The sequence below is a fragment of the Poromitra crassiceps genome (genome assembly GCF_964638095.1).
Source record: "Poromitra crassiceps genome assembly, chromosome: 9".
Classification (NCBI taxonomy): Eukaryota; Metazoa; Chordata; class Actinopteri; order Beryciformes; family Melamphaidae; genus Poromitra; species Poromitra crassiceps.
In genome coordinates, this window is record NC_139630.1 from 52,134,967 (window position 1) to 52,149,949 (window position 14,983).

At 42.0% G+C, this 14,983-nt stretch overlaps 2 protein-coding genes across 2 annotated transcripts in view; both read left to right on the plus strand.

Annotated features, from left to right (window-relative positions):
- LOC310782391 (uncharacterized protein) overlaps nucleotides 1-7,506 on the plus strand; it is a 61,204-nt gene extending 53,698 nt beyond the window's left edge. Inside the window, exons 36-43 of the mRNA XM_083643055.1 lie at nucleotides 604-912; nucleotides 1,035-1,328; nucleotides 2,761-3,099; nucleotides 3,219-3,323; nucleotides 3,489-3,573; nucleotides 3,711-3,812; nucleotides 3,949-4,050; nucleotides 4,190-7,506. Coding sequence (XP_083499181.1) covers nucleotides 604-912; nucleotides 1,035-1,328; nucleotides 2,761-3,099; nucleotides 3,219-3,323; nucleotides 3,489-3,573; nucleotides 3,711-3,812; nucleotides 3,949-4,050; nucleotides 4,190-4,337 — 1,484 coding nt within the window. The 3' untranslated portion in view covers nucleotides 4,338-7,506. The remainder of the gene's footprint in view (nucleotides 1-603; nucleotides 913-1,034; nucleotides 1,329-2,760; nucleotides 3,100-3,218; nucleotides 3,324-3,488; nucleotides 3,574-3,710; nucleotides 3,813-3,948; nucleotides 4,051-4,189) is intronic.
- A 1,794-nt stretch (nucleotides 7,507-9,300) lies between these two features.
- Nucleotides 9,301-14,481, plus strand: LOC310782580 (SH3 domain-binding glutamic acid-rich-like protein 3). Its single transcript, XM_083643259.1, has 3 exons — nucleotides 9,301-9,453; nucleotides 11,589-11,756; nucleotides 13,297-14,481. The coding sequence occupies exons 1-3, from the start codon at nucleotides 9,409-9,411 to the stop codon at nucleotides 13,357-13,359; spliced, it is 276 nt and encodes a 91-aa protein (XP_083499385.1). The 5' UTR covers nucleotides 9,301-9,408; the 3' UTR covers nucleotides 13,360-14,481.
- The last annotated feature ends 502 nt before the right edge of the window (nucleotides 14,482-14,983 follow it).

Below are 14,983 nucleotides of genomic sequence, written 5' to 3' on the forward strand. Positions count from 1 at the left end.
CTATAGAACCGAACAAAAGTGAGGGGCGAGGTCCAGCTCGCCGCCACACAAAGGTCTTGAATAGACATTCTCCTGAAAAGGGCCCAGGATGAAGACATCCTGCACAGGTAGAGCACGGAAGCAGCCCCTGAGGTGGCTGTGCACCCTGACTCGTATAAGCCAAGCTGATAGCATCTACAACCCAATCTGAGAGGCGTTGCTTCGAGATGGGCTTGCCCAAACAAGGATTAGCCCAGGAGATCAAAAGCTGTTCACCCTTTATGAGCCCCTTCGTTTTGTCCATAGGTGTGCAAGGCATGGACTGGACATAAACTCTGCGCCTGTTGCTCCTCAGGAGGAGCAGTGAAGGCCACCAGAATAATGGCAGAACAAGAACCCATAACCTTATAGGCACAACGGCCAGGTTAGGGATCATAGTCACCTTTCCTCTGGAGCTAACTGAGTGCACGAGGGAAAGGGGGCCACAGCATTGAACACTTTTAAAAGCATGTCAGGACAGTCACAATCACTCAGTCAGTCAGTCATGGATGTTTAGTGGGAAAAAGCTCACGGACTGTCCTTTACACGAATAATCCTTGTATTTCCTTTTTTTGTCATTTCCAGAGCCGATTAGACTGGTTGATGGAAGAGGGGAATGCTCTGGTAGAGTGGAGATCCTCCATGACGACGTGTGGGGAACAGTGTGTGATGATGAGTGGGGGATGGCTAATGCTCATGTGGTGTGCAGACAGCTTGGCTGTGGTCATGCTGTCGCTGCTCATAAGAATGGCCATTTCGGGAGAGGCACTGGTCAAATATGGCTGGATGATGTAATGTGTGATGGTCAAGAGAACACTCTCACTCAATGTAGACATCCCGGATTTGGACATGAGAACTGTGGCCATGATGAAGATGCTGGTGTCACCTGTTTAGGTAAGAGGCGTGGCTTACGTCAAATCCCTCACTGCATTTTTATTCATCGCTAAATTGTTGTTGGATGAAACTGAGTTGGCCATAATGAAAACATCACATTTACAACCAATTATCTGTCTCAGGGACTCCATCGAAGCCCCACATCACCCTGAGTCCTGGTCCAGAGGTAAAGTGGGGTGACAGGGTTGAAATCAACTGTACGATGGTAAAGGGACACGTGGGTGGGACGTTCGTCTTGCAAAACAAGGCAGGCACATTCCGAATGGCAAAATACTCTGATAAGGGATCTGTAATCTTCACCATCTCTAAAGTGGACTTCAGCCATAACGGGTCATACTACTGCCAATATGAGAAGAGAATAGACGATCAAGACATCAGCTATCCACAAGGGGATTTGGCTGAGCTCTCTGTCACAGGTCAGCATCTTTAAGCATTTTAAGTTGAAAATGTGGTTGCACATGATGGCAGATACGCTGTTAGAAGAGACAGCAGTTATCAGCTTCTGAAACGCCATAAGCTCATGTAGCCGATGAAACACTGAAAGTGGCGTTAGGGGGGTGCTCAGTGTATGGGAGCACTTTAAAGTTTGTTTAAACACAATATTTTGGATTTGAAACGATGGTGAATAAGTGAGGGTTTCAGAGTTATACCCAGTTTGAAGTCTTTCTGTACACATGTATGTGCCTGCAGACACACAGAGTGTTTCGAAATTTTGAAAGTTAGTGTACAAGACCTTCAAATAACAATATAATAATATAATAATAATATAAGTTTTATTATGGGCATGTTTTTGCACCTGTTTTTTTCTGTTTGTCGGCAGGATATCTCAAAAAGTCATGAATGGATGTGCACAAGACTTAGAAAAGTAGGTCATGGACCAACTGATTCACTTTCAATGCCCACTTGCAAAAAGGGGGTGTGGAAGTGGGCGTGGCCAATTCCAAAAAGGCACCTAATTATTCTATTCTATTTATATATTATTATATATTATAACAGATTCATGTAACACCGCAAAGCTTTGTCGAAAGTTTGTCGGAAGTATGCACTCTACTGAGTGCGCTCAATTTTTACATGAGATCCAAAACACAGATCTAAATATTTCAGTTTCAATTACCAATGAAATTTCCAATCTGTAATTATTTTGGCCATATATATTTGGGACATTTTCACTTACACTCTTGAAGAGTTTAAGTTGTACATTTGTAGGGAACGCCCTACTAACCCATTGTATCACATGGGCCTGTTTTACTGTATTGTTTTCAAGTATTCCTAATGTCAACAACACTATAGAGACAGTCCGCATGTCTGGGAACGCCCACAAAATGTTAAACGGCTGGCGCGCGAGTGGGGTAAAACCGCCGATATATCTCATGGGCTGACTCACCAAAAGACGGTGCTGCGGCTGTAAACTAGAGGTTTGGGGGTTCTAGAGCAGAACACAAGACGTCTGCTCAGATGTGCGTTTACTGCGGTGGTTAAATCCCCGATCGTGTCTGCCTGGGCTGGGCTATCAGCTAAATTCTAACTTTGCTGAATGGATAGAATGGGAGGATTTACCCCACACTGACCACGCCCCTAGCAAGGCTGAGCCAGCTAACCCAGCATCTATTGTGGGCGTTTCTAGAGCCTGTATGGGCATTCCCAGACATGCAGACTGTCTCTATTATAGATATAAAATACAGCAAATGCAATTAAAAACATGCTCTTGCATACCAAATCAATGTGAAATGAAAGTGTAAACAGGGGTTTTCCCCACTTTTCGGATTTCAAAAACACCTTTTTTTTTAACAGACAGTAGGGTTTCATTATGTCTATTTACTCACTTAAGTCTGTGTCTGTGTTCCTCAGTGACTTTGGAGCAGCCCAGCATCTCTCTGACGTCTCCTCAAGTGGTGGTGATCTTCGGCCCCGACAAAAGGGAGGTCACCAAGGGCAGCAGTTTCTCCATTAAGTGCTCCATTCATTCCAGATATCCTGGGGGTTTCTTCTATCTGACGATGTCTAACTTGAGCATTACTGAACACAAGCAGGCATTTGTCAACTCCTCTGTCCTCTACTTGGCTTCCTTTGAATTCCCCACAATGGATTATAAACACCAGGGAGAGTACAGCTGCGTCTATGGTCTCAGCTTCTGTACATCGTCCTTCTGTTCTGCTCCCTCCAAGTCACTCCAAGTCATGGTATTAGGTATGATCCAGTACTCACCAATGTCCAGGAGATTTAATTATATTTTAAAGTAAATATTCTGTGACTAGCTATTTTCTCTGAATGTTCCTTACTCCTGCATGATCTGACCATCTCAACAGCCTCACACCTGTCATTCATCTCGGGAGCTGTGTGTGGGATACTGCTGCTGCTGCTCCTGCTGCTCATCTCTTACCTGGTGTGGAAAAGAAGAGGACAGAGTGCCCGTGAGTGACACATGTACTACTCTTTACAGATCAGAAAACTGCTGCACTGCCCTCTTTAACATTACCTCTTCATTCAATGTCACATAATGATTTTACCTTTACTTGGTTTTAGCTTAAAGAGCTGAATGACTGCTTTTGTCATAGTAATATTATGTGCACTTTCAGGTGCCATCGTTCGGTTTACTAAAAGAGTTGGAGTGGTAATGATACCAGAAACAGAATACAAAGGAGATGGAGCAGTTGATGGAAGGTAGGAAAAATTGGAAAGCAGCTGATGATATTTGCCAAGATATTTACATTTTATTTGAGAATTACCTGAAAGACCTGAGAGCGACATTTAGCCTATCACTAAGAGAGTATTGTTCATTTTGTTCTTATCCTCCTCAGGGACTACAACATGAGATGCAACAATGAGTACAGAAACGTTTGCAGCACTGAAGACAACGTTTCTGATGTTGAAGACAAAGGAGATGGAGCAGTTGACGGAAGGTAGGAACAAATTGGAAAGCAGCTGATGATTTTGCCAAGATATACATTTTATTTGAGAATTACCTGAAAGACCTGGTAGGGAGCGGCATTTAGCCTATCACTAAGAGAGTATTGTTCATTTTGTTCTTATCCTCAGGGACTACAACATGAGATGCAACGATGAGTATGGAAAGGTTCACAGCCCAGAAGACAAAGTTTCTGATGTTGAAGAGAAAGGAGATGGAGCACTTGACGGAAGGTAGAAAAAAAAAAAAAAAAAAGCAGCTGATATTTGCCAAGATATATACATTTAATTTGAGAATTAGCTGAAAGACCTGAGAGTGACATTTAGCCTATGACTAAGAGAGTATTGTTCATTTTGTTCTTATCATCCTCAGGGACTACAACATGAGATGCAACATTGAGTATGGAAAGGTTCACAGCCCAGAAGACAAAGTTGATTTTGGTGACTCTGTTGAGAGAAATACCACTGAAGACTTGACTGGGCAAATGTGTAACGAGCTTGAGCCACTCATTGATCCATAACCAAAATGATGGCATTACCTTTAGAAATGACAACACATGTCATGAAGCATGATTTCACAAAACTTAAGATATATCGTAGGAATATTAGGGGAACGGTATTAAATATGTTTGTACACCTCATTTTAAGGCATAAAAAATAAAATAAAACTGGCAGAAATAGATAAACAAAATGAATAAATAAATGAACGAATAAATAAATAAATACATCATTAAACAAATAAATAAATAGTGTATTACTTTAGCCTATTGCTGTTGTAAAGTAGTAATTCACATTTCCCTAGCTGCGATGGGAAGGGTAGCACTAATTATTTAGTTATGTGTAAAAAAAAAGATGAAGTAACGAAAAGTAGAAGTGATTTTTTTTTACTCAAGTAAAAGTTTAAAAAAGTACAGGCTCTGAAATGTAATAAAGTATAAAAGTAAAAAAGTATTTCTACAGGTTGTTTCTGTGCAGAGCTAATTGAAACTCATGTCATATTAATATAATTCGAAGACTATTAAACTTAAAATATCCCCTCCAAACATTTTAAGATACATAAAGACTATACTTTGATTTATAATTTGTGTGCTATGGTTTTTCCACAAAAAAGGTGCACATACTGCGTGAAAGCTGGGAGAGCGCGAGACGAGAGAGACAAACAACATTACATCATTTTTGTCTGCCGTGAATTAAAACTAAGTGGTCGTACACACTATACGCTGAAGCAACGCTCAACCTAAGCTCAACCTACGCTGAACCCCCAAGTTTCATTTAGATGTCCTTGTAGAGAGCCCCAGGGATAACGTATTTTTGTAGTCGGAACGCGGAAGTCCCGGACTTGACACATGGTCCTCATGTGTGAAGATTATCCTACTGAACACTGGTTCACGTTTGATTAAGCTTGCGTTGCCCAGAGACCTTATTAGAAGCATTGCGCCAAAAACCCATTCAAAAATCCCATAGGCGAAAACAGTGAAGAACCAGCAGTGTTAGCATCGATGATTTCCGGACTCGTTCCTGGGGCTCTCTGTTAACAGGTAAAGCCGTTCACACCAGCCGCGTGAGTGTCACGTTCAAGGCATGCTCAAGCCTTCCTCGCGCGATCATTCAGGATTCAGTCCTATTTTCCAAGCGTGGCGCGTCAAGCCTGGCATGAAGTCAATGGGAGATTGGGAGTTCAAGGCGCGCCGCCGAGTAGGCGCTGAGAGGAAAAGAGAAGGCTTCTTGTGTGAATGGTTAAGCGTCTGCTCTGCTTGAGCCCGCCTCAACCTTCAGTTCTGCTTACGTTAGGCGTCCTGTGTGAACAAAGGCTAAAGTAACAAGCCTGTTTTGAAAATTGAAGTAGTAGAAAGTAAGGAAAAAGCAGTTTGCCAAACTACAAAACTAATTACCCAGTAATGGAAATTACAAATAATGTAGGGAGTACAAGTAAAAAGTTGTCAGAAAAATAAATATTCAGTAAAGTACATATAGCTGAAAATTGTTAACACAATCAAGAAAAGTGAACGCAGCATCATTGGAAATTAAGATGATTCCCTTCAACTGAAGGATATTTTTACATATATCTTTACCGTAGGCTAAATAGTTTCCATTTCCAATGCACAACAGAATTTTTCGGTTTATAAAACAAAGATGATATGTAGGCTAGAGTATGAGGATGTGGAAATAGATTTCATAATTACTTATGCCAATATTAAATCAATGTGATGCTTTGAAGGCACAAAAATGGCATTGTCAAATGCATGTACATTCGCCTGATTTAACGTGACTTCTGGTATAAACCATCATGGCCACTTCCATTCTTATATTCGAATACAGTTTTGCTACGGTTTCCGGGTTGAACGTCATGTTTCCTCGAAACAATGTGAAACAGTGTGCAACGGGTTTTGAGGTACGTTTGGTGGGTGTGTCAGAGGTGTTACTACGGTGTTACATCATTTTAGTTTAAATAAACATTTTGTTACGTTTTATCGGGGGTAAACACAGCCAAAATACAGGGACAGGGACAGATAATTTTGTTGGTGGAACAGATACAGATAATGATGTCTCTGTACACCTCTAATACAGTAGTTCACACACGGATATGGCATCCTATAGTTGTGCATCCAACATTGCAGATACTGAAAGCTTAATTGTAAATAGGCTAATATGTAAAACGCTGTTGTAATCAGAGTAGAGCAGGATCATTTTTTTCTTGTAATAGTAAAGTGGTTACTATTGATGTGCGGCGCATGGATGAATAGACCCTTCTCACGGGGGCCATTTTGTGTCGAAAAGGCATCGTAAACACAGGTGCAAGCAAAACACTAATGAGGGTTTCCAACTTCCATGATTGGAATTTTGAAACCCTCATTAATGTTTTGCTTGCACCTGTGTTTATTCTGTCTTTTCGACACAAAATGGCCCCCATGAAAAGGGTCTATTGCTTCAGAAGTAATGTATTGGTGAACGATGGTGAATTAGCAAAGACTGTGCCAACAAATAACTTGAATACCATCCAACCACAAAACAAATAAACTGTATGTATGCTTCACTGACCTGCATGAAGGAATTGATCATGGATAGCAAATGCTTATAGTGCGCTTTTCACACTGACTTTACAATGCATGATAATAGAGAGCGAAAGTGAACGTCACTTCCTGCTTCTCCCGGTACCAGTGCATGAAAAAATATCAATGGTTGTGAACGGATACGTTACTTTTTTATCCCATTTGAATTGTGCCACGGGGTACACGTGTTAACTTTTGTCAATTTAAAAGATAACTACGCATGTCAAGAAAGTCGCAGTTTGTCCTAAAACTGAAATGTTTAGTTTTGTCAATCAGCTCCATCGCCTGTCGCACATTATACATCACACCATCAACAACAATGGACTGGCGGGAGAGACGTCACTTACGCGACTGGTTGTGCGTATAGTCCTTCTGATTTATAACTTATAGTGCCACAGTTTTACCACAAACTGCGACTTTCTCGACTTGCAGAGTTATCTTTTACAGTGACAAACATGACGTGTGTACTCTCGTGGCACAATTCAAACGGGATCAAAAAGGTAGCGTATCACTTTGTTCACCACCATTCATATTTTTTCACACGCTGGTACAGGGAGAAAAGCAGGAAGTGACGTTCACTTTGGCTCTCTACATTATGTGAGTATACAATGTATGAGAATGTTGACCAATAAATTTGCATTTCTTATACACTGAATGCACCTGCACCAGTTTTTGTTTGAGTTTTCACATTATAGTTGCTGTCTCTGAAAGAAGCCCCATAAATGAATGAATGAATGAATGAATGAATGAATGAATGAATTAAAATGAAAAATAAATGTATTTCAGCATGGGAGTACCTAGCTGGTTGCTGTAATTTAACATTAATCACATTAATCACACAACAATGAATCCTAACTTGTATACAAATCCTGGAAGTGTTAATTTAATCTAGGGATGCACCGATATGAAAATTTTGGACGATGCCGATAACCGATATTAACATTGCTGTTATGGCCGATAACCGATATTTACCGATGTCGATATGATCTGTATAAAACCACATTTTTATGATCATCACATTTTGTACATACTGAAAAACACATGTTAACACTGAATTTGAAAAAGTTATGCATTTCTTTATTTGCAAAGCCTTTGGAAAAGCCCATAAATCATAGATTTACTGCATTATTTCATATCAATGTGAAGAATTTGGCTGATAATGATAACCGATATTAACATTGCAACATCTGACCGATACCGATATGACCGATATGTTAAAAAATGACCAACATCGGCCGATACCGATATGATTGCCGATATATCGTGCATCCCTAATTTAATCACTACATCTCTTGAGGGGCACAGAAGACATTCAGGCCGAATGAATGTCAGTCACAGAAATTCTTACAGGGCCGGCCGTAAGGCTGGGCTACTGTGGCTTGTTGATGTTGATATAGAGAGGCAAAGTGAACGTCACTTCCTGCTTCAGCACTGTACCAGAGATTTCCTTCCGCAATTTATTTTCCCATAGACATTTCATAAAATGCTTATAAAAAAGAGTTTTACTCAAACCAAACGGTTCAGCTATATTTAGAATCGGGAGAGACCATAGAACATTTCACTCGGAACAAAACTTAAACTTTTTTCTTTAAAGCCAATTTTTTTTACGTTGTGGTCCGAATGAAATGTTATGCGATCTCTCCTGTTTCTAAATATATCTGAACCGTTTGGTTTGAACAAGTAAAGCTATTTTTATAAGCATTTTACGAAATGTCTATGGGAAAATAAATGGCGGATGAAAATCTCTGGTACAGTGCTGAAGCAGGGAGTGACGTTCCACTTTGGCTCTCTATGTGGGATGTGAGTAGTGATAATGCATGTGTGTAAGCAGCTCTGTGGGTGTGTCACAGGGCACAGAGACCAGCCAATAGCAGAAGCTCAGTTCAGTACCTTACTACTTTTCACCATTAGGTGTCAGCACATATTTAGGTGGGGGGTTTGAGCAACCAAACTTCATGTTAATATCTTTGTGAAGGGCTAAAGTGTTGCATAGCACCACCATGAGGACAAACGGTTCAAATGGCAAAATGAAGAATGGCAAAACGTTCACCAAAATGTGTTATCTTTGAAATGTAGCCTATGTAGAACTTTGACCAAAAGAATCAAGCTCATATTCTCACTGTCAGGGCTTGAGCCCCGCCAATGGCAGCTTACCTTTAGCAATTATCAACTTGGTACTTCTTCATTTTGTGTGTGTGCGTGTGTGCGTGTGTGCGTGCGTGCGCGCGTGCGTGTGTTGAGGCAGACAAGCTACAACAGGCATGGTAGACAGACAAGTGGGTGTGTCCAGCAGGCAGGTAAGCCATGTCCAAACCTGCTCACCTTGTCTGCTGTTGCAGCACATGCCTGGATATTTAACATTCTCTGTTCTTCTCACCGTGCCTGCCTCTCTCCACCTCTTTGACATGAGCACACCTCCACCACCACTCCCTTATATACACCTTCACAGGCGTCACAGCGCTCAAACAGACGACTGCACAAATCGAAGCTTGCGTATGTGTAACTAGAGTATTCCTAGAGCCTTGTTGTTAAATTAGCAAATATGTCGGTTATATTGTATTTTACCTTGGTGAGCAGTAGCATGGAGGTACAGTATGCAATCTTACCTGTTTTATACCTTTACCTGCATGCTACAGTATGGGACGAGCACATACAATCTATCTCGGGTTTTGCTCCTAATATATATCAATAACATTCAACATGTATATAAAATACTCTACTTTGTATAATAATTTGGGTCTGATGGTTTTTCCCACAAAAAAGGTTAAATTATCTTGTTAAAATCCTTAAAATGACTTCCCCTATCTGCCTCATTAAAAATCCAAGGTGACTAATCAGGGTGATCGAGAAGCCAACTAGCCAATCACAGCATACTACCATACTACACAGGCTTTCAACACATTCTCACTCCCAACTCATGACAAAGTGACGACAAGAAGGGTTCCTGACCGATCTGCAGTATATGACGAGTTGGGAGTGAGAATGTGTTTGGGCTTTAAATGCTGAATACTGGATAGTGATTGGCTCCAGGATTCGCGATGTGACGAACCATGCTTGTTGAAAACTGCCTTTTCAGTGAGCTCAGAGAGACTTTCTAGCCTGGTAAACCAGCCGGTCACGTGAACTCACATTTCATTCCGTTCTACCAGACCGTCTGGCCTCAAGCCCTGGGAGGGTGTTTGCAGAAACTGTAAAGCGTACTAGCCAATCAGCGGCCCGCCTTGTAGTTGACATCGTAACGGCCAATCAGGAATGCCGCTAGCAAAACAGTAATGGCTGCCTCCGTGCCTGTCCGCCTCGAGCAGTAATGTCAACGTTTGTCGAGTTTAAACAGCCATAAAGTACAGTTATTGCAGAAATAGCAACAATTAAACAAGTACAGGAGTATCTTGGCGGAAAAGTTGTTTTTGCCGTGTTCCCGTGTGGATTTGGATTTGGCTGGATCCAACGCTGATTGGCTGAAGGAGTTGTCTGTCAAGGCAAGTACACCCGCCCAACTTCCGTCCACTGCTAAACACTGGGTGAAAGCTTGAGGCCAGACGGTCTGGTAGAACAAAATGAAATGTGAGTTCACGTGACCTGGCTGGTTTACCAGGCTAGTAGTCTCGCTAGCCAGCCTCTCTTCCTTTCTGTCAGAGAGTCTGGCGCCGTGGAAACAGGCAACGGGGATCAGCCCGCCCCTGCTCTAAAGTTGCTCTCCCATTCGAGCGGCTGTTTCGGTGGCAGCAGGATATCCGCTTGCAAGCTCTGTCACGCTCTGTCATTGGCTCCGACCACATGTCAACCGGAGCGGCTTCCGCTCCCATGTGTGTCGCTGTAATGCTCCCGCCGAACGCTAACTAGCTAGCGTAGAAAGCTAACGGCAGAAACCTACAGGCTAACTCATTGCTACACGCTGAAAATGGCAAGTTTTGAAGAAAATTTGGATTGTGCAATAAAGAAGGCCTGCTCGGCACTTTCGGTGGATGGTTGTAAAGATATCAAGAGAATATGTTTAGAACATTTGCTGTCTAACAGTGACTTTATGCCTGTGAGCTCTCCTCCTCCTGTGTAAATGTTCCGCCGACACAAGTTCCACCCCGAAACTATTTTCCAAGGGCACTAACGCTAAGCACCGCCCAAGACGAGGATGATTGGTTAACCCAAACAGACCATTTTTTTCGCAATCCCACAATGGAAACCTGCGGCGCCAGACTCTCTGACGGAAGGGAAGAGAGGCTGGCTAGCGAGACTACCAGGCTAGAAACTTTCCACTTTCAGCAGACGATTGTGGAAACGCCTTCTAGTTAAAAAGTTAAATAACTAAATAAAATAGTGTCCAACTCTGCACAGACATCATTCAGCACAGTAAAGCTCAGACATCCAACTGTAGGAACAAGAAGAAAAACTGATTTTTGACTTTAGGGGGCTTTAAGTACTTCTCATAAAACTATTGTGTCATGGGACGTTGAATAATATTTGTGCAATATAGATGGATTTTATTTGAACAGACGTACAGTAGCTGCTAATTGTGAACAGTGAGGCTAACTTTTCTCATCACGGTATCCTGTGTCATGTTGCTGTTCCCACCTCATATGATCACAGGAACAAACCAGCTGAGAGTTTGCAAAGGAGTTTCAACTGAAACTTAAGACTTAATAACTAACTGCTTGTCCAAAGTAAGTAGAGATTACATTGTTCAATTCAGTCTAAATGGGATAATTGCCTTGCCCTGTCCTCCAGATAAAGAAGAATCAGCAAAGGATCCAAATGGTCATGGACGGTAAGAAGATCCCCTACGAGCTTGTGGACATTTCCACTAGTGAGGAAGACAAGAAGGCGATGAGGATGAAGGCAGGGGACCCGAAGGCACTGCCCCCTCAAATATGCAACGGGGACGCCTACTGTGGGGTAAGTCTCACACAGTGGCCTGCACAAATAACAATACAATCTCTGCTCGACACTGTCGTTTGCCTGTCTGAGCAGAGATTAGTATGCTCTGTATAGCATGATGACTCATCTGAAACAGCAGGCGATTGTAGCAGTCTGAGTCTTTAACAGTCACAACTTCAGGCACACTGTTTGTCGGCATGCGGTAATCAACAATGGCACTGGGTGTGTATCATCAAAAAGCATGTCAGCTGCCTCAACTGCAACTGCAACTAAGATGTCACAATGAAGTGAAAAATGCCCACAGGTTTGATCCATTTCACGAGCAGGAACGTTCACTTTGCTAATCTAGGGTGTGGATGCAGGGATCAAATCAATATTTACACAATGATCATTCACACCCACTGGTCTGTTTGCATACACACACTACAGCCAGTCACACGCACACACAGAGATGCGCACGCACGCACACACGCACACACACCCACACACAGAGACGCGCACGCACACACGCACACACGTTCAGACGTTTCTATGATAGAAATGCTGTTGGACTGGTGGAGGTTGCTCATTAAGCCCGACAGGCTGTAATCAACCTCTGAAGAAGACAACGTTCACAATTGCTAAAGGCAAGCAGCCATTAGTCGGGCCGAAGCCCATGGGGCAAACTCTTTTGGTAAAAGTTCTACATAGCCTACAATCTCACAGATAACACATTTTGGTGAAAGTTTTGTAGTTCTTCATTTTGCCATGGTGGTGCCATTCAATACTTTAGCAGTTTAGCCCTTCACAAAGTCAAAGATTAACATGAGGTTTGGTTGCTCAAACACCCAACCTAAATCTGTGGTGAAGGCGCTGACACCTAATGGTGAAAAGTAGTACAGTAAGGTACTGAACTGAGCTTCTGCTACAGATACAGTCGGTCTGTGTGGAAAAGTCGGAAGTATGTCAAACAGCAATATCAGGCTATCTTGGCTCAATTGTTGAGTGCCTATGGAATCAAATAACAATATCAGGATCCCATAGGCATCCAGGAATTAAGCGAGGGGGGTCTCCTTTTTCCAAGCTTTGTCTGGGGGCAGGCCCAGTCTCAGACTTTGAAAACCCCTGGCATAGGGGTTCCTACACAGGAAGACTACCAACTTTAATAATAATGTAAAACTATGACCAGTCAGTATTTGAGGCAGTCGCGCACATCCAAACAAACGTAAAGCAGGTGCAGGAACCAAAAAACAGTACAGGATGAAAAAAGGAAGGTCCGCACACTGAAGCTCCAATTTTACCTTTCCTTTAGCCATCCACACTTGTGGATGGCTAAATAAAAGGTCAAATTGGAGCTTCAGTGTGTGGTTACAATACCATTAGGCAGAAATTGGAGCTTCATACTAAACTATGACCAGTCACCAGTCATAAATCTACAGTAAGCTGTCAGGTGATCTCCTAACATGAAAACAACATACTACAGTATTATTAATTAACAATATCTGATTGTAAACAGTACCTGTATATCTAATGCACTATCTCTGACTGTCTCTCTATCCCCCACTCTCTTTCTCTCTAGGACTATGCTGCATTTGACAATGCAGTGGAGATGGAAGATTTAGAGACTTTCCTCAAGCTCTAAAAGGGATGGTGGCATAGGTCTACAGGACATCTCACCATGTCGAGCGCCTTTGAAATACATGACAAACTTGCCTTTACAAATACATTTGTAAAAGAGAACTGTTATATTTCTGTTTCCTTTTGTTTTATTTGACTGGTCACAGATGCACATGTAACCCATTTTTGTTGATTAATGTATGAATGATGCTCAAAGCATCATATAACATAACCAAAAGGTCTTCTGAATAATTTGCATGTTTAATTTTTATTTTTATTTTTACTAGTTACACTCTTTGACTTTAGTGTCGTAATGATCATAATGCCAAGATTTGTTATTTCTGTTATTTGTTCTAAACGCATCGGCTAGCAAAATATAGCCTATCCCTCGATGTCATGATGAGATTAGATTGGTGAAAGTTTGGACAGAATAATTGCATCATTTTCTCCCGCTGCCTCTTTTTTCTCCCCCTCTGCATGGCTAGACAGGTAGTGTTGTAGAATGGAATTTCACCACTCCTCATCATATATGATAATTATAACAGCTTATATAAACCAAATTGAATGAAACCAAGAGTCCGGGAAGTGTCTTATAAAAGTATATTTAAAGCCATACATTACTTTGGCAAACTGCATTGCCAAAGGACTGAATTCTCAATGTACACATTTTGGTATGTCATACAGAGTTCCAATGTATTCAGTGGCGATGTCACAATTTGACATACGCTTTATAGGCAAAGGAAGGCAGAGAGAAACAGAGAGAGGAGGGGTGATGACTTGACTTGGAGCCTACAGGGCTGCCTGTCTGCATCAGCAAGGTCAACCTCATGCAGTGGGTGAAAGTCTGTTTTGACCTCCATGTGCTATGGAGCAGAGGGTGAAGAAATCTCCTCCTATGTGTGTGCATCTCCATTTCTGCATGTGTGAGATGTCTTATGACTAATAACTCATAGCATTAATTATGCGTATGCAATTATAATTATAGCTTATTGATTAGGAAATGCCAATGGAACTTCAATTTTCTACAACAGGTAGGATGATCCAACAGCCTCTTACTGACAGGGGCTCAAAACTACACTATAACAACTTTTTTTCATCTGTCATTGTGCCTGCCTAGTAGTGCCTACATATAAATTAGTGGCCTTTCCCCCCAAATACTGATGGTTCTGTCATTCTGTGGTGTATACGTTTCAGATCTGATGCTTGCAGTGCGCTTTAGGGGCATAAATTGAGTGCGTCAAGTCAAGTGTCGCTCCCTGTGCGTTTCGGGCTTTACAGTACCATTAGGCAAAGACAGTGGACTACCTTGAGCCCTGGCCCCCAGCATCCAGAGGGCCCCACAGAAGACAAATGAAATGTGAAATGGAAAAGATGCTACAGCGTCAAAGCCCGCACTGTGTGCGCTGAGGGCTATATATAATATAATGTAGATGGGGAGATAACAGGACAGAGTGAAAGCTATTACCAAGTATATGCACTACATTCTCTCCTTGGGCTAACTTAGTCATTGAAACCCTAGTGAAATCACACAATTTACTCATTTTGCTAGGGACTCCCCTGTGACCCCCTCGTCAAGCTGACGTTTGAGTATATGGGTCTAGCTCCCGCCTAGACTCTCAAGCCAGACTGTCTCTTCTCCATTCTGCGAA